Source organism: Scyliorhinus canicula, chromosome 21 (assembly GCF_902713615.1).
Source record: "Scyliorhinus canicula chromosome 21, sScyCan1.1, whole genome shotgun sequence".
NCBI lineage: Eukaryota > Metazoa > Chordata > Chondrichthyes > Carcharhiniformes > Scyliorhinidae > Scyliorhinus > Scyliorhinus canicula.
This window is the reverse complement of record NC_052166.1, coordinates 40,698,388-40,722,879: the sequence shown is the minus strand read 5'-3', so window position 1 is coordinate 40,722,879 and position 24,492 is coordinate 40,698,388. Positions and strand designations below refer to the sequence as shown.

General features: G+C 43.4%; 1 protein-coding gene across 9 annotated transcripts in view; it reads left to right on the top strand.

Moving 5' to 3' along the window:
* The window catches only part of LOC119955512 (zinc finger protein 11-like), a 78,037-nt gene extending 55,830 nt beyond the window's left edge, over positions 1 to 22,207 (top strand). For 6 of the 9 annotated variants that reach the window (XM_038781775.1, XM_038781774.1, XM_038781769.1 and 3 more), the window contains 6 exons: positions 883 to 975; positions 8,935 to 9,012; positions 9,836 to 10,009; positions 12,873 to 12,962; positions 17,840 to 17,927; positions 21,654 to 21,802. In XM_038781775.1, the coding sequence (XP_038637703.1) occupies positions 883 to 975; positions 8,935 to 9,012; positions 9,836 to 10,009; positions 12,873 to 12,962; positions 17,840 to 17,913 (509 nt within the window). In that variant the 3' untranslated portion in view covers positions 17,914 to 17,927; positions 21,654 to 21,802. Of the gene's footprint in view, positions 1 to 882; positions 976 to 8,934; positions 9,013 to 9,835; positions 10,010 to 10,234; positions 10,392 to 12,872; positions 12,963 to 17,839; positions 17,928 to 21,653 lie in introns of all 9 variants that reach the window. The other 3 variants (XR_005458488.1, XM_038781771.1, XM_038781773.1) reach the window with 3 other exon arrangements.
* Positions 22,208 to 24,492: the final 2,285 nt, after the last annotated feature.

Here is a 24,492-nt window from a genome sequence, read left to right as displayed (position 1 = left end):
GAGGTTTATAAGATGATGAGGGGGATAGATAGAGTGGGTGTTCAGAGACTATTTCCTCGGGTGGATGTAGCTGTTACAAGAGGACATAACTATAAGATTATGTCTTATAGGAGGGTTGTCCGAGGTAAGTTCTTTACTCAGAGAGTGGTTAGGGTGTGGAATGGACTGCCTGCTGTGATAGTGGAGTCGGACACTTTAGGAACTTTCAAGCGGTTATTGGATAGACACATGGAAGGACACCAGAATGACAGGGAGTGGGATAGCTTGATCTTGGTTTTGGACAATGCTCAGCACATCGAGGGCCGAAGGGCCTGTTCTGTGCTGTACTGTTCTATGTTTCTATGTTAAGTAATATTACATCTTTAGTTAAATCCTACATTGATGAAAGTGGTGAGCAGAAATTATCAGGCCGGCTTTTCAGTCTGCTTAGATTAAACATACAGGGTACTTTGAAGAGGAGAGAAACAGTAAAAAGCACTCCCTTTTTACATGACCTTATTTTTACTCTGCATATATGGGGGTAGCATTGTGGATAGCACAATTGCTTCACAGCTCCAGGGCCCCAGGTTCCATTCTGGCTTGGGTCACTGTCTGTGCAGAGTCGGCACCTTCTCCCCGTGTGTGCGTGGGTTTCCTCCGGGTGCTCCGGTTTTCTCCCACAGCCCAAAGATGTGCAGATTAGGTGGATTGCGATGATAAATTGCCCTTCGTGTCCAAAAATTGCCCTTAGTGTTGGGTGGGGTTACTGGGTTATGGGGATCGGGTGGAGGTGTTGACCTTGGGTAGGGTGCTCTTTCCAGGAGCCGGTGCGGACTCGATGGGCCGAATGGCCTCCTGCACTGTAAATTCTATGATAATCTATGATATCTTCCTGTCCTGCAGATGAAGTGAAACTTATCCAAGGTGCTGCCAATCAGGTTAAAATTTGCAGAGCTATGCTTGTGAAAAACAAAAAGGCACTCAAAAAGCCAAAGAGTAAGTAAATTTTTTCCAACTCCTTTTACTCTCTTGCAAGTTTTGCCACGTGCCCAGGACAAAATTAAAAGGCTCGGTGAGTCATGCTGTAATAACTCAAACTGAAATTCTTCATAAAGAAGCCAGTGAGTGTTCACAGTCCATTCAGTTATCAAGGGAATCAGAGAAAGGCTGTGTCCTTATCAATGACCACACAATGACAAACATACTGGGCGGGATTCTCCCATTAGCTGACGCCGAAATCGGGTAAGGTGATCATGCACAGAATCGGTTCCGACGCCAAAATCGCGGCAGATGCCGATTTGATATGAAGTCGCAATGCTCTAGCACCTCAACAGCGGCTTCAATGCGGTTCGGAATGCACATACAGTAGACAGTTTGCATATCATTAGTGGGCCTGACCGGTGAAATCGCATGGCGGCAGCCGAGGGAGAGAGAGGGGGGGGGGGACAGAAGGTGTCCAACATCGCCAGAGTTTGCTGACAGTTGTGCTGCTGACCGGGGGGCTTCTGCCAGGGCCGAGTGGGAGGTGGCCAGGATGTGGCCTTTGGAGTCGGGATGGACAGGCATGGAACACCATTGCTGCAGCCAGCAAGATAGCCATGCAGCTGTGCACACCGCTAACAGCCACTTTGAACCTAGTGCCACGAGTCGTATACGTGTCCCCCCGGGGCACCCTCCTGGATGCCCTCAGGCCCCAGCCAACCCATCAGCTGTATGGGCGTGCTCCAACACAACCAGTGCCATCTTCTTGACTGGGATGAGTGTGTGTGGGGAGTTTAATGTGTATGTGCGGCTGCAGCTTGCCAGCCTCCCCAAGTGTCGATCACAAACCTAGCGAATCTTGCACCGTTTTTCATTGGAATTGATTGTGTTCCACACAGTACACTAGCCCCTCAACGGTAGCAGAATCGATCGAGGTGCGGCGCCATTTTTTCTGTCATAAAAGTCCACAGATTTTGCGTTGGCGTCAACACAGTCTCAGAAACGGAAAATCCTCCCACTATGAGCTAAAAGAAGGAATTAAAATTCATTCGTCCTTCCCTTGGTAATTATCCTAGTTAATGTTAGCTTTCCAAAGAGGAAAAAACTTGAAAAATTTTACAACATTAAAAAATGGTTTCTGAAGGAATTTTGAAGCATAACACACTGGTAATCATTTTAATCTTTACATTAAAACCTTCAATTATAGTGAGTGCCTCAATTATTAAGATGAAATTGCAGAATGCAATATTAGCACATAACAATTTTGTATACAAAAGTATTCACATGAAATTCTGTTGTCCTCTATTTTAAAAGAACATTTAATAATTTACTTTAAATGGACTATGCATTTTAACGTAGTGCAAATGAACCTCACAAACCCATTGATCGTTTCATCCAGTAAGTTTTATGTAGCTGTTCATAATAAGGATAAAGTAGATAATTTCTTGAACTGTCAGAAATATGTAATTTGAATTTCAGTGACTTATGGTGGAGACAATTAGGGGAGCAGTCACAATTAGGGTGAACCAGAGAACTTTATTTAAACCTTTTTTGCCCGATTTTTGTCAGAAATTAGGGCTGAAGTTCAAATTGATGGATTAAGTATCCCACATCAAGGTCCTGCCCAACAGATACAGGACAAGACAGCAGAAGGAATTATCGTCAAACTTGGAAGCTTCTAGAGCCCTGTCTGAAAACAAAAAGGTGGAGCCTTCAGCAGCATCAGGGTCCACTCCAATAACTGCTGAGGTGCTTACAGCAGTGGAGCTTCAGAAATTACGCCAGGAGGTCTTGGAGGACCATGAGAAAGAGATCGAGGGGGTGATAGTGATATCCTCAATTCTGAGGTGGACGAGGTGCAGGGTGTGGAGCTGAAAGAGGTAGAGGTAGCTCTGTCTCGGTAGATTGATCAGATCGCCTCCCTGGAGGTGGAGATGGCATGGATGGCAGCCAATAACAAAATAAGGGCCAAGGTGGATGACTTGGAAAATCGATCTGGAAGACAGAACTTGAGGATGGTTGGGTTGCCAGAGGGTCTGGAGGGCTTGAGCCTGACAAAATTCATGCCACAGCTGTTTTGGAAGATGGCAAAGGTAATTTTTGGCCGTTATACAGCAGATGGGTAGAGCAGACCAGAGAAAAGTTTTACACCTGGATGAGAAGGATTTTTCTTTCTTCTCTCAGGTACATCAAATATATTCTAGGATCAATTTATTTGTGGTAGGTAGGCCCCTGCTGCTGGGAGTAGTAGGGGTGGGGCATTCTCTGATAATGCCCAGCATTTTGTGGAGTTGGTGTTGGGGCCGGGCCCGTGGAGGTTGGAGAGACGGATAAGGGATTCTGAGAGAGGGTTTCCTCCACCATTGAGGAATATCTGGGGTTTAACATAAGTGAGCAGATTTTACCTTCCATGTTGTAGGAGGCTTTGAAGGTGGTCATTAAAAGAGAGATAATTTCTTACAAGGCACATAAGGAGAGGAGTGAAAGGGTGGAGAGACAGAAGTTGGTGGATGCCACCCTGGAGGTATTTTGTCAATATTCGGTTAGTCAGACACCAGGGTCGGGATTCTCTGACCCGGCACCATTGGCAGCACCCTCCCCCCCGGCGGGTGATTTCCCCTGGCCCCGATGGGCCAAGTGGCCGACAAGTTTGGCAGAGTTCCGTCGGCGTGGATTACTCACCTCCCACATGGCAGGAGCTGGAAGGGGAGTGTGAGGGGGCCGTCCTAAAGTGGGAGGTGGGGGATCCGACCCTGGGGGGGGGGGGGGGGGGGGGGGGGGGGGGGGGGGCATGGTGGCCTGGCCCGCGATCGGTGCCTACCAATCAGCGGGCAAGCTGGTTCCGTGGGGGCCTACTTTACTCCGCGGCAGGCCCCTTTAGGGCTCCGCGATTTTCCTTGGGGGCCAGCGCGGAGAAGGGAACCCCCGCGCATGTGCAGAAATAAGCTGCCCGTTCCGCGCCTGCTAGAGCTGCGGAGGCTACACCGGCGGCAACCTAGCCCTCTAGAAAGGTGAGAATTCCTCAGTTTCGGGGACTGTTGATGCCGGAGTCTTTGGCGCCGGTTTTCACGTCGACGTGGATATGTAGCCCCATTATTAGAGAATCCCGCCCAGAGTTACTGGCAAATAGAAAGAAATTGCTGTTGGAGTTTGGGCTGCTTTCGACAGACAGGGTGGTGCACCATCTGCGACGTTCGAGAGGGCTTTTTATGAGCACGGTGAGAAGGCTAGTTGCGTGTTGCTGCACCAGCTGAGGAGAAAGGCGGTATCTTGGAAATAGTGCAGGTAAAGGATTTGGGTGGCAGGTTGGTCTCTGCCCCAGCCAAGGCTAACAAGGCTTTTTACTGTAACCATTACAAGTCGGAGATCCTGGAGGATGGGTTGCCAGTTGGAGTTCTTGGATGGTTTGTCTACCCGGTTGTAGATCAGGAGAAGGGAGGAACTGAAGACCCTGATGATCTTAGAGGAGGTTATTAAATGCATGGGTCTGATGCAGGCAGGGAAAGCGCCAGGACCAGACGGATTCACGATAGAGTTACAAGGTGTCTGCAGGACAGCTGGCCCCATTGCTTTAAGGATTTAATGTCTTAATTGACGTTGCCGGTCACATTGGCGCAGGCGTCGATTTTCTTGATCTTGAAGAATGATCACTCCGGCAGAGTGTGGGTCGGATCACCCCATTCCATTATTGAATGCAGATGCAAATTGTTGGCGAAGCTTTTGGCTATGCACTGAATCCCTGCTTCCCAGGGACCATATCGGAGGGGAGAATGGGATTTAAGGGTAGGCAGTTGTCGGCCAATGTTCAGAGACTGCTTCATGTTATTTTGTCCCCATTTCCAGCCCGAGCTGAAGATGGCTTTTGGCTTAAATTTATTGCTTGGATTCAGCTCTTATATAGGGTACCACTGCGAGCATTCATACAAATGCTTTGAATTCGAAGAATTTCCATTTGATGAGAGGTACGAGACATGGCGTCCCTGCTACTGTTTGGATTTGTTTATTGTCACGTGTACGGAGGTACAGTGACAAGTATTGTTCTGCATTCGGTTCAGACAGATCATTCCATATATGAAAAGAAAATACATAGGGCAAACATAAAATACACAGTGTAGACACAGGCACCGAAGCATAAAGGAGTGTAGTACTACGCAGTAGAGAAGACGTGTGAAGAGATCAGATCAGTCCATTAGGGGGTTATTTAGAAGCCTGGTAACAGCGGGGACAAAGTGGTTTTTGAATTTGTCAGTGCGTGTTCTCAGACTTTTGTATCTCCTGCCCGATAGAAAAAGTTGTAAGGCTGATCTGAAGAAGTGGGAACACCTCCTGCTGACCTTGGTGGATAAGATTCAGTCGGTAAAGATGAAAATCCTGCCAAAGTTTCTATTTTTGTTTCAGTGCCTTCCAGTTCTCCTTCCTAAATCGTTCTTTGTGGAAGTCAGTAAAATTATACCTTTTATTTGGGTAGACAAACCCCATGGATTTGCAGGGTGATAGGCAGTCGGGAGGTGGGGGCCTGGCTTTGCCCAGTCTGTTATTGTATTATTGCGGAGACTCTTCGCACGAGGCTCCGCCTGATTCAGTTTAAGGTGGTTCATATGGCACATCTGCCAAGAGAACGGATAAGTGGATTCTTCTCAGAAGTAGATGATAGGTGCGAGCGGTGTTCGAGGGGTCCAGCGCATCATACACACACGTTCTGGTCTTGTTCTAAGCTTATGAGCTTTTGGGTATCAGCACCATGTCAAAAATTCTTGGGGTTGAGTTGGAACCTTGCCTTTTGGTGGCTATGTCTGCGGTTACAGATTTCCCGGTGCTGCAGATGGGGGCGAAGGCAAAGCTCTTCCATTAAAACCAGACTTAAAAAAATAAACTACATGTCCTTGAGTGTTAAATAGAGCGGGGAAAAACATATTCTGTTGATAATCATTTAAGTCCTTCTTCCCTTAAAAGTGGCACTGTGAAAACATTAGAATTCCCTATTCTTTATCAACTGCAAGTTTAATTTGTGGAGTCAGCACTTATTTTATATTGTACTGGTGCTCTACCTTTGAAGATGACCTTTAAGGTAAGGAAGAAAAAGTTTGTTTTGACAGGTGTCAGGTATTTAAAAAAAAAGATGAGTACCAAGAAGAATGCAGTAGATTTAGAGGGGAGGTGAAAAATTAGGGAAGCAGAAATGGATTATCAGAAAAGACTGGCAGCCAACATAAAGGGGAATTCCAAAGTCTTCTATTGTCATATAAATCAGGCAGTTTCAAAGTCAGGGGTGCGACTCGCGGGCGGAAGGCGGGAGGGTCGCGGAACCGTCTGTCGCGGCACTCCTGATTGCACAAATGCGGGTGCAACAGGCGCAGCAGCCGGCATTTAACAATGCCGCTGCGAGTGACCTTCAAACAGGCTATGACTACATTAAAAAAATGCGGCCGCACTGTGAATGCGTGCCCGCTCATCAGGCAGGAGTCGGGAGGGTCGTGGAGCCGTCTGTCACTCCCGATTGCGCAAATTTGGGGGCATCAGCCGTAGCAGCCGTTTAAAAAAAATAAATTTAGAGTACCCAATTATTTTTTCCAATTAAGGGGCAATTTAGCGTGGGCAATCCACCTATCCTACACATCTTTGGGTTGTGGGGGTGAAACCCATGCAGACACGGGGAGAATGTGCAAACTCCACACGGACAGTGATCTAGGGTCAGGATTCGAACCCGGGTCCTCAGCACCGAAGGCAGCAATGCTAACCACTGTGCCACCCAGCAGCCGGATTTTAACAATGCCGGCTGCGAGCCGCCTTCAAAAGGCTGCGACCAGATAAAAAAAATGCGCCGCACTGTGCACGCATCCCTGCTCATCAGTACACACCTTTTGGTCTGTTAGCCACTTCCATGGATTGGATTGGATTTGTTTATTGCCACATATACTGAGGTACAGTGAAAAGTATTTTTCAGCTCAACAGATCGGACAGATCAACAGTACATGGAAAGAAAAGGGAATAAAAGAAAATACATAATAGGGCAACACAAGGTATACAATGTAACTAAATAAGCACCGGCATCGGATGAAGCATACAGGGGTGTAGTGTTAATGAGGTCAGTCCATAAGAGGGTCATTTAGGAGTCTGGCAACGACGCTCACAAGTTTCTTATAGTCCTGGGCCGAGCAGTTGCCATACCAGGCTGTGGTGCAGCCAGATAGGATGCTTTCTATGGTGCATCTAAAAGTTGGCAAGTGTTAATGTGGACATGACGAATTTCCTGAGGAAGTATAGGCGCTGTTGTGCTTTCTTGGTGGTAGCGTCGACGTGGGTGGGCCAGGACAGATTTTTGGAGATGTGCACCCCTTGGAATTTGAAACTGCTAACCATTTCCACTTCGGCCCCATTGATGCTGATAGGGGTCTGTACAGTACTTTGCTTCCTTAAGTCAATGACCAGCTCTTTAGTTTTGCTGGTATTGAGCGAGAGATTGTTGTCACTGCACCACTCCACTAGGTTGTCTATCTCCCCCCAGTATTCTGAATCGTTGTTATTCGAGTTATGGCCCACTATGGTCGTATCATCAGCAAAATTATAGATGAAGTTGGAACCAAATTTTGCCATGCAGTCGTGTGTGTATAGGGAGTAAAGTAGGGGGCTAAGTACGCAGCCTTGCGGGGTCCCGGTATTGAGGACTATTGTGGAGAAGGTGTTGTTTATTCTTACTGATGGTGGTCTGTGGGTCAGAAAGTCGAGGATCCAGTTGCAGAGTGGGGACCCAAGTCCTAGGTTTTGGAGCTTTGATATGAGCTTGGCTGGGATTATGGTGTTGAAGGCGGAGCTGTAATCAATAAATAGGAGTCTGATGTAGGAGTCCTTGTTGTCGAGATGCTCCAGGGATGAGTGTAGGGCCAGGGAAATGGCGCCTGATGTGGACCGGTTGTGGAGGTATGCGAATTGCAGTGGATCAAGGCGTTCTGGGAGTATGGAGGCGATGTGCTTCATGACCAACCTCTCGAAGCACTTCATTATGCTGAAGTCAAGGCCACCGGACGGTAGTCATTGAGGCACGTTGCCTGGCTCTTCTTTGACACCAGTATGAAGGTGGTCTTCTTGAAGCAGGTGAGGACCTCGGAATGGAGTAGGGACAGGTTAAAGATGTCCACAAATACCTCTGCCAGCTGGTCCTCGCAGGCTCTGAGTGCACGCCCAGCGATCCCGTCCGGGCCCGTCACCTTTCGAGGGTTCACTTTCAGGAAGGTCGATCTGACTTCAGAAGCTGTGATGGTGGGTATGGGTGAATTATGGGCTGCTGGGACACTCGACAGCGGATTGTTGGTTTCCTGCTCGAACCGAGCATAGAATGCATTGAGTTCATCGGGGAGGGGTTTGCTGCTGCTGGAGATAACGGGTTCAAAGCGAAGCCGAGCAGTATGTTGTTCAGTTCTTGCCACAACCGAGAGTCTGTCTGTGACTCTGGCTTGGTTTGATATTCTCTCTTGGCATCTCGGATGGCTTTGCGGAGGTCGTAGCTGGATTTCTTTTATAGGTCAGGGTTGTCTGACTTGAACGCCTCAGACCTGTCCTTCAGTCAGGAGTCAATCTCGCGATTGAGCCATGATTTCCGGTTGGGGAACATAAGTACTGCTTTCTTTGGCACGCAGTCGTCCACACATTTGCTGATGAAGTCTGTGACGGTGGTGGACACCCTTATCAATAGTCTTGGTTGACCTTCAATGCTGGCATCTTTCATGGGAGTAAGCAAGCCTCTACAAATGTTTATTCCTCTCCTCCATAGATGAAACATTTAAGATTGGCTAACCTTTGTGTAGGAGATTCTGCACATTAATCAAAACTGGAGTTCTAACATTTGTGTTTCCTAATAAGGTATTGTTTTAATATTATTGTAGCCTCTTAAATATGCAGTGATGCAATGAGAATGTGCTTATGTCAGCTTTGGAATCTATAGTCCAATAGTCTCATGCTGTCATTTTATATTTTCAGGAATGCACAACTGCAGCCTTTGTGGGAATAAGTACTTGTATTATTCTATTCTTTGGAAACACAAGCTTATGCATGGAGGTACATTTTCCTTCAAGTCTTGCAACTTTAAAGATAGTTGGAGATGATTTTCACTAATATAATGAATTACATTTTTTCAATATAAACACATTTAATAGAATTTAGATTCCTTGTTGATTTCATTAGATTAAAAACATAGATTAACAAATGCTAATTTTCTCAGTTATTTCCCAAAGGTCTTTGATTTCTCAGATTCTGTGTTTTCTGCAGAACTATTTAAGGCAGGACATGACCAGAAAGGAGCCTGTGATACCCAAGATGATGGGTTGAAAACAGTCTCCATTCAGTTTTCAGTGCTGATCCCCAATGTTGGGCATGGTGGTTTCTGCAGGAGGCCTTACTGGGCTCAATAAAAATTTCTTAGAGGTTGGTGGGAAAAGCAGAAGATCGAGATCTAGGCTGCCATTCTGTACCAACCAGCTGGACGGAAGATAGTATTGTGAGAGGTGTGCAAATGTGGCACCTATTCTCATGCTCAGGATTGCCTTGTAGAACAATAAATAAAAGGAGCAGAGACAGAAAAGTAAAAAGTGGGGCATCGGTCAAAAAACATGCCCAGTTTGCCTCAGAGCAACTTTTGTTGGATGGACCTTACCTACAGTGACTAATATAACATCGGCATACTGCTCTCTATTTTATTAATCTTTAATCTATTTGAATAAATTTTATTTTTTTTGTTTGCGGTACTGACGTTAGTAGAGATGTGGGTGTACAATAGACTAGCATAGTGTAATGATAAAATTCTTTAGTTTTATTTACACATCTCCAATTTGTGAATAGATTGCATGTAATACAAGTTTGAGAAATGCCTTTTTACTTGCAGGACAAAAGAAACATGTCTGTCTCCTGTGTGGATCAGGCTTTTTCAGGTCAAAGGATTTGGATATTCACTTCAAATCAGAACATCATCAGGTCTTTAAGTTTAAGTGCCCGCACTGTGAAAAAGGTTTCAACCGACCTATTGATGCTCAAAAGCACATGATTGTTAGGCATACAGGTAGGTTTACAGGTGAAGTGGTAGGACTTGCTTCAAAATTGAGGAAGTCTTTAGTGTGTTTGGAATCCACATGCTCTTTAATCCCCAAGGCTAGAAACAGTTTACAGATCACAAGAAAATGACAGATAAGGACATTCTGCTAAACTTGTTTAATTCTTTCAGAATAACTCTGAAATCCCAATTAATATAAACTAGTAGTTCATAACACCATGTAACTTTTCTCAGCGAAACAAGAATGAAGGAGGGCAAGCATGATCTACACCAGTGTTTTTCAAACTCTTCCCCCTCCCCCGGAACCCACTTTTGACAACCGGCCGACCTCCACGACCCACGCTGGCCGACCTTCGTGACCGACCATTATTGTTTATCTTTAATGCGACAGGTGAGCCTCCTTGATGCTCGTGATCTCACTTGCTTTGTCATTCAGTGTTACATTTCTGCTAAGGACTTTACTTGTCGATTAAGGTCTCGCTGCAAGTTCTCGCTGCATCCTTTGGAAAAAGATCAAGAGGTTTATCCTTGAACTCCCCATGCTTAATCTTCACAAGCTTTTTGAAGTTTTGAGGATTTTAAACTTTCATTTGCCAGTACTTCCCTGCATATAAAACACATTGGCGTTTTGCTTCCTGATTTGCTTTGGCACAATTACCAAAGCCACGCCCTCAAAAAAAGCATCTTTATACTGCTTTGATCCTGATTTCTTCTTAATAGGGTGTTCACCAGAGGCCCTGGAACCTTGTATACAGCTCACACCAGCACTGCTTTGTCCTGCCTTGCACTCTCCTGCGAAGCTCTCTCCAGCAGATTCAGTTTGAGATCCTGGCCAGGTTGAGTCTCTGGCTCTCTCTTCCTTATTACAAAATGACCCATCTTCAGTTCTTCATACAGTCCTGTTGCTTGCTTGCTGGCAGCTACAAAATAGAGGAATTTCTCCTCTGCGATTCTGCGCCCAAAGCACAGACATTATAGGGCGCGTGACGTCAGTCTATGTGCGGGCCGCATGATCTGCTCTCTGCTGCCGCTTCTGATGGGAAGACTCCATAGTTTGTACTTAAGTGCCAGTCGTGGCCGGAATTCTTAAATGCTTGTCATAGCTGTTGGGTACTTCTCCCGAGATCAGGCAAGCCACGACTGATTGCTCTGTGACCCTCCCGACTCCCATCTGTAGGTCGCAACCCTGAGTTTGAAAACCCTTGATTTACACAATTCTGATTTCTCCTGGCAGCAGAAGCTCAGAACAGTGCTTGTTCCTCGGTATTTTGTCCAGAAGTTAGGATACAACATATATGATTATTGAAAAGTGTGCTGGAATCTCAGGGATGAATGGCTCTAAGAGAGATGGGCCTCGTAGAAACTTAAGTTCTAATGAACAAAGAAAATTACAGTACAGGAACAGGTCCTATGGCCCTCCAAGCCTGCACCGACCATGTTGCCTGTCTGAACTAAAAACCCCTGCCCTTCTAGGGACCATATCCCTCTATTCCCATCCTATTCATGTAAGCTACAGTCTGAACCTAACATAGGTGATGTGGCTTGAAAAGAACCAAGGTACATTTGCACACCAACATCCCAACATTACATCAACCAGTTAAAGGAAGAATGGATTTGCATTCATGTCCTCAGGATATCACAATGCTTCAAAAGCCGATACACTACTATAAATGTGGTTACTATTTATTGGCAAAACTACACTATTTTCTTTGCACAAGGTCCTTCCCAAACAAAACTGAAATGGTCAGCAATTTAAGTTGCAAGAAGCATCACAGTAGCTCGGATTTTAAAAGCTGACAGGTAATAGTCAGAAATCAGAGCACATCATTTCTACATTGTAAGAATGTGTTGAAGGGGCAATTTTGCACGCTTGATTATTTTTGGTGAATGTGGGTTAGAAATTCAGGTCTACAATGCTACAACCTTGTCCCTGAGCCAAAAACGGCCTGTAGAATCTAGTTCACAAAGTTCAACAAAGAACATGGACAATCCAATCAATGACAACAAAGAATTCGCTGTACAAAAATTGATCTGTCTTCAGAACTGAAAAATCCAAGCTTCAGGAATTCACAATGAATATTGCCTTGAGTATTCCTTCAAAGTACAGGCATTCTCAGTGTTCTGGAGAAATAGGGCTCAACAACACCGGCTGTTTATCCAATCCTAGCTCAGGCTGTCATCAGTTGACAGTACTACCTGGGTACTGAACTTTGCCATTGTGGACAGCACCTGATTGGGTTGAGGACCAAACAGAATGTAAGACAAACACTTCTCAAATCTATGGAAGCCAAAGCTGATGCACAATTCTGGTAGATGATTTTTTTAATATGCAGCCCTCGACAGAAGAAATGCATAGTGCAAGGAGAGTACAGGAGCCCAACAAGGAATTAATATGAACATTTTAAGTATGTGCAGGTTAGGTACATTCGCCATGATAAATTGCCCTTAAGTGATCAAAAAGGTTAGGTGGGGTTACTGGGTTAGGGTGCTCTTTCCAAGGGCCTTTGCAGACTCAATGGGCCAGAATGGCCTCCTTCTGCACTGTAGATTCTGTGATATGCATTTTTAAAAATACACTGCAAAGACAATATTTACTGCATCTGTCAATTAGGCTGTTGGTGAAGTATATTCTGACTGATAATATACCCTGCACCTCATAATTGCTCAGACAGTACGCTGCAGTCAAACCATCAAAATATAAATCACTGCTGAAATGTCATTTGACAATGGGTCAAATTAATGGTCCCTGAATAGTCCTTCACATTAGTGTGCAGCCAGGAAGCAAGTTTTAAGCTAGTCCAGTCTGCAGGTCAAAGACATGATCTGTGATAACTACTGCAGCATCTTCATGTTGCATATTTTTAACTTTCAGATTTGGAGAACTTTATTTGTCGAATTTGTAACACAAACACAGAGACAGCTTCAGAACTGCAGAATCACATCAAAAAGTTCCACTCCCCAAGTAAGTAAACTTAAGTTTGCCTTGAGCAATAAGGTCATGACTTTTGAAAAAAAGGTGGAATTGTTCATTTGCGCAACTTCTAACAGTTTGCCCATCTATTATCCATTTGATTTTGAATTTATTAAATTTTACTCCCATAACCCAGGGTATGCCCTGCCCCACCTGCAGGACATACCTATCATGCATGGGAGCACAGTCAGGCGAGCAAATGAAGTCTCATGGAATCAGGTCAAACTTGGACAGGAAAACTGCTTGCTGTTGCAACCTATCACCCTCCTTCAGCTAATGTATCAGTACCCCTCCATGTTGAAAACCACTTGGGGATGTAAATACACAGAACATATTCTGGGTGGGGCACTTCCATGCTGATCATCAAGAGTGGCTCCGTAGTACCACTGCTGACTGAGTCTTCAAGGATATATCTGCCACACCCCACCTGTGGCAGGCAGTGACAGTGACAGTAACAGTGGTTAGCACTGTTGCTTCACAGCGCTACGGACCCGGGTTCCATTCCGACCTTCGGCGACTGTGAAATTTGCATATTCTCCCCGTGTCAGCGAGGGTTTCCCCCATATGCTCCGGTTTCCTCCCACGTCCAAAGATGTGCAGGTTAGATGGATTGGCCATGACAAATTGCCCCTTATTATCTGTGTAGGTTAGGTTACAGGGTTGCAGGAATAGGGCGGGGAGTGGACCCAGGTAAGGTGCTCTTTCGGAGGGTTGGTGCAGATCCAATGGTCCAAATGGCCTCCTTCTGCACTGTAGGAATTCTGTGCATCTGCCCATGACAGCGTGACCACCACACTGTCCTTGTAAAGACAATATTCCATCTTCACAGGGAGGATATCCTCCATGTTGGATGGCATTTTCAGTGTGCGAAATTGGATAGAATCAGCATAGCTCAAAACTGGGCATCTATGAGGCACTGAGGGACATCCATAGCAGCAGAATTGTATTCTCATGGACCATCATAGTGCTCATTCTACCATTACAACCAAGCCAGGAAATCAACCCTGGCTCAATGAAGGGTTTGGGAGAGAGTGCCAGGAGCAGTACCAGGCATATCTAAAAATGAAATGTCATCCTAGTGATGCTACAAAACTGGACTACTTGCCTGCCATACAGCAGAAACAGCATGCAACAGAGCAAAGCAATTTCACAATCAACAGATCAGATCACAGCTCTGCAGCCCTGCCATATCCAGTTGTAAATGGTGACAGACAATTAAACAACACTGAAGGAGGAGCCTCCACAAATACCCCCATTTTCAAAGTTGGGAGAGACCAGCACATCAGTGCAAAAGCTAAGCCTGAAGCATTTGTAACCCTCTTCAGCCAGAAGTGTAAGGTAGATAATCCATCTCTGCCTTCTGTATCATCACAAATGCCAGTATTTAGGCAGTTTGTTTCACAGTTTGATATCAATAAATGATGAAGGCACTGGATACTGCAAAGTGCACGGGCCCTAACAACACCATGGTCGGGATTCTCCGACCCCATGCCGGGTCGGAGAATCGGCCGTAACGCCGGAAATTCCCGCCACGCTGCTCCGTATGGCGGGTCGCGATTCTCCGGTGACTGGCCCATGCAGGCCCGCTGTGTGGCTCTGCCATGTTGTGTGGTGCCGGCGTGGAAATGGCCACTACGCGCATGGGCCGGCGTGGAAACAGCCACCACGCGCATGTGCAGACCTGCGCCGGCGGTGCAGGGCCGCATATCGGCACTCCGGCGCCGTGCTGTCCTCCTGTGGTCCACTGAATTGCTGGGCCAAGAGGCCCATTTACGCTGGCGTCAACATTGGCCGGGGTTTTGGAGAATCCCAGCCCATGGCTCTTGTGCTGAAGACATTCTCCAGAACTAACCACGCCTCTAGACAAGCTTTTTCGGTGCAGCTACAACATTGCCATCTGCCTGGTATATCCTGTGCACAAAAAGCAGGACAAATCCAATCTGGGCAATAATGTCCATGAGTCTGCTCTCGATCATCAGCAAAGTGATGGAAAGGATCGTGAACTAACATGCCGCACTTACACAGCAATAAATGCTTCAGTTATACTCAGTTTGGGTTTCGCCAGCATGATTTGGCTCCTGATCTCATTTTGGCCTTGGTTCAAGCATTAATAAAAGATGAAAGAGGTGAGGTGAGAGTGACTGTTCTTAACATCAAAGCAACATTTGACCAAGTATGACATCAAGGAGACCAAGTAAAATTGAAGTCAATAGGAATTAGGGGGGGAAGCTCTCCACTGATTACACTTATATTAGCACAAAGAAAGGTACCTGTGGTTGTTGAGGCCAACATTTCAGTCCCAGGATATCACTGCAGAAGTTACTGAGGGTAGAGTCCTAGACCCGACCATTTTCACCTGCATCAGTGACCTTCCCTCCATAACGTAGTTAGAAGTGGAATGTTCACAGATCTTTGCATAGTGTTCATTACCAGATACCAAAGCAATCCTCATCACTGCCAGGCAATGACCAACTCCAGCGAGAAAATCTAACCATTTCTCCATGACATTCAGCAGTATTATCATAATCAAAACCCCTGGTTCATTACCCTGGGGCTTACCATTAACTAGAAACTCAACTGGACCAACCACACACGTACTGTGGCTACAAGAGAAGGTCAGAGGCTGGAAATTCTGCAGCAACTAACACAGTGTTTGACTCCCCAAAGCCTGTCCACCAAGACGCAAGTCTGGACTGTGACAGAAATCTCTCCAGTACTCTGGATCTGTGCGGCTCCAACCTCCAGAAGCTCAACATCATCCAGGACGAAGCTGCCCGTCTAATTGACACCGCTTCCACCAACTTAAACATTCATTCCTTCCATCACCAACTCAAAGTGGCAGCAGTGTGCATCAGTTACAAGATGTAATTTAGTAACTCACCAAAGCTCCTTCGAAAGCACCTTCTAAACTCAAGACCTCTGCCACTTAGGACAAGCACAGCAGATCCCCTCCACACACCATCTTGACTTGGAACTATATCATCGTTCCTGGATCAAAATCCTGGAACACCAATGTGGATTAACTTGGAACAGTTTACAAAGACTTTCCACCACTTTCTCAAGGGCAATTAAAGGATGGGCCAAATGATGGCTTTGTCAGTGACTCCCACATCCCATGAAATAATTTAAAATATTAGTGATTCACAAGACCTATTGTGATTGAGTACAGAATCAAACTGCCAAGACATTTTTCTGCCCCAGACTGGACAGAGTCAAGAAGGTTGTGCTACAATAAAGTAGTCCAAAAGTAGACTTCCTATAATAGATTGTCCAGGAAATAAGCTGGAATAAGTCACTTACCTTCAGCAGTATTGGTCTAAATGTTACATTACATATTTACTCTGCTCTAGTTCAGCAGCTTTACTGACAAGGGAATAGTTCTTCACATTAAACATCCAAGTAGTAGCAGGAAATACTTTCAGGGCAATGAAATATGGCAAATGCAGAATAATAGTTACCCTGTTCTTACCCATTTGTATGAGTTTTAAGCTCGTTCATAGAGATGTGCCCACTTCTGCTGCAGAGTTTCATTTTCGTTCCTGTACCCATATTGCCGATGCTAACATTAGCAGCTGAGGACCACACTTCCAATTTGTGGGTGATTTTGTGATTGGGTCCTACATTAGGGAGGAATGGACTAAAGTTATCTTGCGCCCTTGTAGAATGAGCAAATCAAGTTAGGTTCAAATTCAGATCAGGGGTCTGGGTGCTAACAAAATACATCATCCAAATTTAGGAAATATTGCACTATATTTCCTAAAATACTGATCACTATATCTTCTCATTAATAATCTGATGTTTTTTCAGGCCAGATTGTAGTATATTTATCCCTTCTACAATACATATTTGAAAGAACCACTATTTTCAGACAAAAAACTAAAAATCAATAGATCGGAGCACAAATTGCACCAAAATGTATCAGTCTTTACTTGGTAGTCCTCAGTGATGAGAATGATATCCAGCTCCTGTAGCTACTCTTCCAAACAAAAATGTTTTTCTTTGCTACAATAGCAAATGTTTGGCCATGATCCCTCCAAAACCCCTGCTCTTATTGGAAAGTTTATTTTTAATTAGTTGTTCAACAGTAAGAACCAAAGCATTTTTCCTTAATTCTGAAATAAAAGTTGTCTTACCACCAAGCTGGGTTGCAGATCTCTGGTGACCTTGATCTCTTTTATGTCAGCAGAGGTTGTTTCTGTGTTAAGCAGTTGGCTTCTTTCACCTGGGTTATGCCACACTTTAGCTCTGTGGTGCCCAATTCAGTGGTAGTCTCCTTCATTCATACTAATGTTGACAAACTTCTTTGTATATATTTTTCTATTCTCATCTAGAGACTTAATAGAATCTTTACACTGCAGGAGGAGGCCATTTGGCTCATTGAGTCTGCACTCAACCTCCGATGGAGCACCCCACCCAGGCCCACATCCCCACCTAATCTAATGATTGGATTGATATGAGGTTTTGGATCAAATTTGTGGTCAGATTTTGTGTTGGAAGTTCTTTGATATTTTCAATTCCTAATTTGCTTATAGATCGTGGACAGTTTGTGCCCCTTTCCTACTCTAATCATTTAGTGACAACGACCATATGAGCAGTTCTCAGTTAATCACATCAGTCCAAGTGATATGCCTCTTTCAATAGAACTGGCAACTGTCATGTCAAATGGATGTTTTACTCAATAATGGATACATCTTTGCATCAATTATTGTTTTCAACTGGTTATTCATTGTTTTAATCCCAGAGTATAATGTTTACTTCCAGTTTTAATTCAGGTGACGTTTTTTATTTTTCAGGCTAGATGTTTTTCTGGAAGCAGCTGTAATGACTGCTTCTCAAAGCTAAAATCTTTATGCCTTTTTTTTATACAGAAGTCCCTTGCACTCACTGTGACTTTCCATTGGGAAACAAATTGCAACTTCAGAGACACATGGGTAAACATTGAAATAATTTGATACAGTAAGTATTCCAAGAAAAATGCATCGTCACCTGTGAACCATAAGATTTATGCAATGGAGAACATCCAGTGAAATGAGACAGGATGACAGAGTTGTTTATTTATTGGATAAATGATGAAGAGGCAGCTTATTGAAATAAGGGAGATAATTTATGGGGATGGGAGCAGCTGTTTGACATAGAATAGCGCAGAACTAAAGAACAAAGATGCAAAATTAGCAATCTTCAATTGAGCTGGAGATTAGTGCACTGAACAGAATTGTAGCAAAAAACAGCTGATCGCCATGTCAAGCAACTTATGGAAATAAAAAAGCTGAATAAATATACCGTTGGGAACAGAATTTGAGATATTAGAGCGACTGAAATTAGTCAAAGGCTGCACAGAGCAGTGATTTTTAAGTTGTTGGGCTGATACTAAGAGCCATGTGTTGAGGTCACCATCAAGACTGGATGGGAACTAATAAGTAACCTTGTATTTTGCTGGATTATTTTAAACACAAGGTATTATTATGCAGAAAATTCTTAGGAAATAAAATGCACTGTGTAATGTATATAGTGCAGGTTTTACATGGTCTGGAAGAGGTTTAAGTTTCCATGTTTAGATTATTTTGTGTCTTTGCATAAATTAACAGGACATCTTCAACTCTGCAATATCTCTCCATTCTGCAGTTTTTGTCATATTCCCAGTTTATAATCATTCCACCGTTGGTGGCCACATCTTCAGCTGTCTTGGCACCAAGCTCTAAAATCGCCAACCCTTTCTGCCTCAACCTCACTCCTTAAAACCTGCTTCATTGACAAACCTTTTGGCCACCTGTGGTTGGGTCTCATGTTTGAAAAAGCTTGTGAAGTACCTTGCACCGTTATGCAATGTTAAAGGCACTATTTAAATACACGCTATTGCCTAAGTTAATATCTTGGCTCTCTTTTTGAACACACTCAGATGAATCAGTCACATTTATGTCCCCACCTACCTTGCTAAAGTCAATGAATAATGGAAAATAACATCCCAATATCTTTTAAAAGCGTTGCAGTAGAATGGGAATATTAAATTCCTAAAGCTCATGCCAAAGTGTTTTAACATCCATTATGCAATCACTTAAGTAAATCTGTAAGAATATTGGCTGTTTCTTAATATGTATGCTCAAAATATGAACCAGGCTATAAAGGGATGATCAGCAGTTTATACAGGTTTTTTGTGACAATCCATATTCGCATTGCATGGCAAATGTGGAGGAGCAACAAATTAAATTTTTCAAAAGTTCTGCATCTCTGGATTATGAAGACTATAAATTCCCTTTGTCATCCTGGAGAGGGAGGAACAGTTATCTGAAGACCACACCAAAATAAGAAGCTCAGTATTTGTGATCATCAGCTGCCTGATAAGCATGTTTAAAGTTTAAAAAAAAATTAAAACACATTTTAGGGTTTTCACATTTAAACAAAAGATGCACTTTGTGTAATGTTTGGAATCATTGGCAATCTATCAGTCTAGTTGTGCGAGAATCCTTGGGAATGATGGAGAGTGAAGTAGTTGATTCTGAGACGGGTCCTGAATCTTAATAAATGAAACTACCATGATATGAGGCGGTGTGAGTTGGCTATGATTGATTGGGAACATTACTTAAAGAGATGACAGTGGAGAGGCAATGGCAAACATTCAAGGTGCGCATGGGGGAACAGCAACAATTATTTATCCCTGTATGGCATAAAAGTAAAAGGGAAGGGTGGCCAATCCATGACTTACAAGGAAAATTGGCGATGGAATTTCTATAGATACATGAAGAGAAAAATATTGAAGACAAATGTAGATCCCTTACAGTCAGGAAATGTAAAACGGGGCAAAGAAATGGCTGAGCAATTGAACACATTCTTTAGTTCTGTCTTCACAAATGAGGCCACATTTCAGACCCCAGGAATGTTGGGGGATGCAGGGTTCAGCGAGAGGGAGGAACTGAAGGAGATCAATAGAAGTAGAGAAATGGTGTTGGGGAAATTGATGGGGATGAAGGCTGATAAATCCTCAGGGCCTGAATATCTATGTCCGAGAATACTTAAAGAAGTGGTTCTAGAAATAATGGATGCATTGGGATAATCTTCCAGGATTCTATAGACTCTGGAACAGTTCCTGCAGATTGGAGGTAGCTAATGTAACTCCACTATTTAAAAAGGGAGGTACAGAGAAAACGGAATTATAGACCAGTAAACCTGATGTCAGTAGTGGGGAAAATTCGAGAATTCATTCGCAAAGATTTATAGCAGAGCACTTGGAAAACAGAGTCAACATGGATTTATGAAGGAGAAATCATGCTTGACAAATCTACTGGAATTCTTCGAGACTGTAACTAGTAGAGTTGATGAGGTGGAGCCAGTGGATGTGGTTTATTTGGAGAAGGCTTTTGACAAAGTCCCACATGAGAATAGCGTGTAAAATTAAAGTGCATGGAATTAGGGGTATTGAGATGGATAGAAAACTAGTTGACAAACAAGAAACAAGAGCAGAAATTAATGGGTCTTTTTTGAATTGGCGTACAGTGACTAGTGGAATACCGTAGGGATCGGTGCTCGGGCCCCAGCTACTCACAATAAATGATTTAGGTGAGGGAACAAAATGTAATATCTCCAGATTTGCTGATGACACCAAGTTGGGTGGGAGGGTAAGCTGTGAGAAGGATGCAGAGATCCCTCAGTGTGATTTGGGCAAGTTGAGTGAATGGGCAAATGAATGATGCAATATGATTTGGATGAATGCAAGATTATCCACTTCGGTCCCAAAAACAAGGCGGCAGACTATTGTCCGAATGGTCATACATTTGGGGGTGGGGGGGGGGGGGGGAGGCGGAGGGGAATGTGCAACAAAACCTGGTAATCCTCATACACCTGTCACTGAAGGCATGCAGATACAGCAGGCAGTAAAGGTGGTAAAGGTCTTCATTGCGGGATTAGAGGGATGTCTTGCTACAATTATACTGGGCCTTGGTGAGGTCATACCTGGCTGACGTACGAGGAGAGATTGAGTCAGCAAGGATTGTATTCGCTGGAGTTCAGAAGACTGAGGTGGGGGGGGGGTGCGAAATTTCATAGAACCCTATAAAATTCTCACAGGACTAGACAGGGTAGATGCAAGAAGGATGTTCCCAATGATGGGGTGTCCAGAACCAGGGATCACCGTTTGAGGATACGGGGTTGACCCTTTAGGACAGAGAGGAGAAGAAATATCTTCACCCAGAGACTGGTGAGCCTGTGGAATTCGTTACCACAGGAAGTAGTTGAGGCCAAAATATTGCAAGTTTTCAAGAAGTAAGGCATAGCACGTAGGGCAAAGGGGCTCAAAGGATATGGGGGAAAAAGAGGGATTAGGCTATGTTGGATGATCATTACTCGTGGCTCTAAAGGCCCATTTTATTTGGTTCTATGTAATATTAGCTCCAAGGTCTGCTCATTTTTATGTACCTAAATACTGGTGTTTATGCGGACATATGCTTTGGCCCTTTTGCTCATAATTTCTGATGTGAAGAAAGACAGAAGAAATTGTTTGATGGCTCCTACCTGTGACAGGAATAAGCTTTCCTGGTACTGTGCTTGTCTCCCCATCCCCCGTCTCCTCCCCCTCCCCCCCCCCCCACACCTGCCAAAAAAAACATAGTCAATTAAAGTTACTTTAACTTTCCATTTCCCTGATTCTTGGCACATCCATACCTGAAATGTACCTTTTCTTTTGTTTTACAGATGCTGGTGGACCTGTTGTGTATGTCTGTATTTTATGTTTTCCTTTCAAATTTCTAGTTATAGTTTTGTAAAAAAAAAGGACAATAATATTTTAATGTTGGTAGTTTTTTTTAGTTTCAAGTTTTACTTCAATAAATACTAAACCAAAACATGGCATTATCTTTCATATTCTCATGGCATTCCCACGCGTTTCATAGTCAAATAAATTACTCTGAAGCATAGTCACTGTACAGAACAGTGCACAGTACAGTCACATATATTACCAACAATAAGTCCAGTGGCAAATTTAGTTTCTGTGGCAGGCTTCTTTTTAGTTTAACAGTGAGTGTCCAAAATGCTCTCTCTGCTCCTTCTGTCTCCTTGGGTTGTGTAACAATTTTGTTTTCTTACAATCATGTGGTGACATATTAAGAAAAAAATCAGTATTTAAAAAAAAAGGAATTGTAATGAATATGAGAAACACAAAATATTAGTGTTAATTTGAAAAACTGTTATTCTAAACTTGAATGCCATTCACAAAAATAGCTCTCAATAAACCTTAAACTCTTCTGAAATCGTTTTATATGAATTTTCTTCATGTTAAATCTGTTACTTAAAATTAAAAGTAAAGCTACATACAGGAAACCAAAGACAATTTTTTTTTTAAATGGTGTACAATTTTTAAGAATTTCCTCTTGTTGATGTAGCTTGTGCTACCTTTCAATGCATTTTAATTATCAACTGGATATCAAACATTGGAAATGGGATACAGTACAGTGGGCTTTATGGCTGTAAATTAATTGTAGTATACCAGACACAATATATTTTAGTGTTACTTTCAAATTAGGCTAGATTTTCACTTAGTTTAATTTATAGCAGTGTTGTTGATATTAGTTTGGATATAGCAGACATGTTAATTTTTTAAAATGCTAGCTAAATAAAGCATCACATGAACACAGCTGAATTTAATGACTGATGGCTTGTAAAATAACAAAGGAGTGCGTGGATAACTTGCCCTACCTGAACTACTCTGAAGTAGTTCTCCATGGTTTGTATTTCATTATCTCTTCAATTCCAATTAACCTGTTCAAAACATCTTTTCCCAAGTTTTAGATTGCCGGTTCATTTTAATAGCCAAGGAAGCTTAATGCATCTTTCAGATCAGCATTTTTAAATTAATCTCTGCAAGCAATACCCAGTAACACCATGCATATTTGAACAGTGCCTTTGCATTTTACAGCCTGTGAACAATTAAGAAATAGGAGATTACATTTATTTTGTTGCAAAAGTGGAGAATGCCATATGTAAACAAAATGAGTAGATACAACACAAGAAACATGGCTTCAGAGAATACCATGAAGATTAATATAGCAGCAACAGTTTATAGCTCCCGAAGAGCCTCTAATATTGTTCAAGGGCGTCAAGTGCAAGAGGACGTTGTATTGTTTTAAGTGCAGCACATCATAATTTCTTTTATTTAAATAAAAATCAACAGAGTTTACTCTTGGTGCTCATGATTAATTATACTACAAAACATGCTTTTAGCGTATTCTAGCAATACAACAGGATCCTAGTACTAAATTGCATTTCTGAATGTTATAGACTGCACGGTGCAGCAGAATGATGTTGCGCAATACTTTGTTTTGAGCGAGGTAAATCTGAAGCATTTTGGAAATGAACAAGACTGCATACTCCTCCCCTCTAATTCATCATGGATAAGATGCCAGTTATAGCAAAAGATAATGACACAAAATTACATCTATTCGAGACAATTTTACATCACTAATTGAAATTAGCAACACATAGCAGCAAGGAAAAGGGATGATGGAGCAAAGCTGCTGTCTAATCCATTTCATTCTGATAATGTACCACAATGACAAATAATTACAGAAGTGGGAACTGCCATTTTATCAATGATGCAGGGCTGAGGTGCACGGTGTTGGATGAACAAATGTACAGTGTTGCTGGTACTGAAACGCTTGATGTTGTGGTTATGATTCCGTACCAGCCTCCCGAACAGGCGCCGGAATGTGGCGACTAGGGGCTTTTCACAGTAACTTCATTTGAAGCCGACCTATGAGAATAAGCGATTTTCATTTCATTTTTTCATGATTAATTCCTAAACACGTGCTGAGAACAGTCCCACTTGGATGGAGAGAATCAGTAAACTATGATGATAATAATCTTTATTAGTGTCACAAGTAGGCTTACATTAACACCGCAATGAAGTTACTGTGAAAATCCCTCAGTCGCCCACACTCCAGCACCTGTTCGGGAACGCAGAGGGAGAATTCAGAATGTCCAATTCACCTAACAAGCACGTCTTTCGGAACTTGTGAGAGGAACCGGAGCGCCCAAAGGAACATTCAGACTCCACACAGTGACCCAAGCTGGGAATCGAGCCAGGGTCCTTGGTGCTGTGAAGAACAGTGCTAAACACTGTGCTACCATGCTGCCTATTGATAAGATACAGTTCGTGTTTTTAATCCACCAGGGTCTTGAGGCCGTTTAGGACAGCGGCCAAAAGACCCACAAACTGGCCGTCATAAATATTCCTGCAGACACCTTGGGCCTGCAAGAGCCGTGGACTTTGCTCTCTCCTGCTAGCCACATTTGAAGGAGTCCCATTAAAATGATCTGTATAGAGATGTAGACCAGTGGCTTATATTCCAGGTGCCCTTGATCTAATACCTGGTTGGGCAGAAGGAAACTCATGCCAGAAATGCGACGTTAGCTATTAGTTCAATTTACCTCGGCTGTGGAAGAGGCAGGTGGAGCTGGAACAGATACAACGTTACAGTGGTGAACCTTCAGTTAAAAGGTGAACCTTCAGTTAAAAAAAAATCATTTATATTTTAAA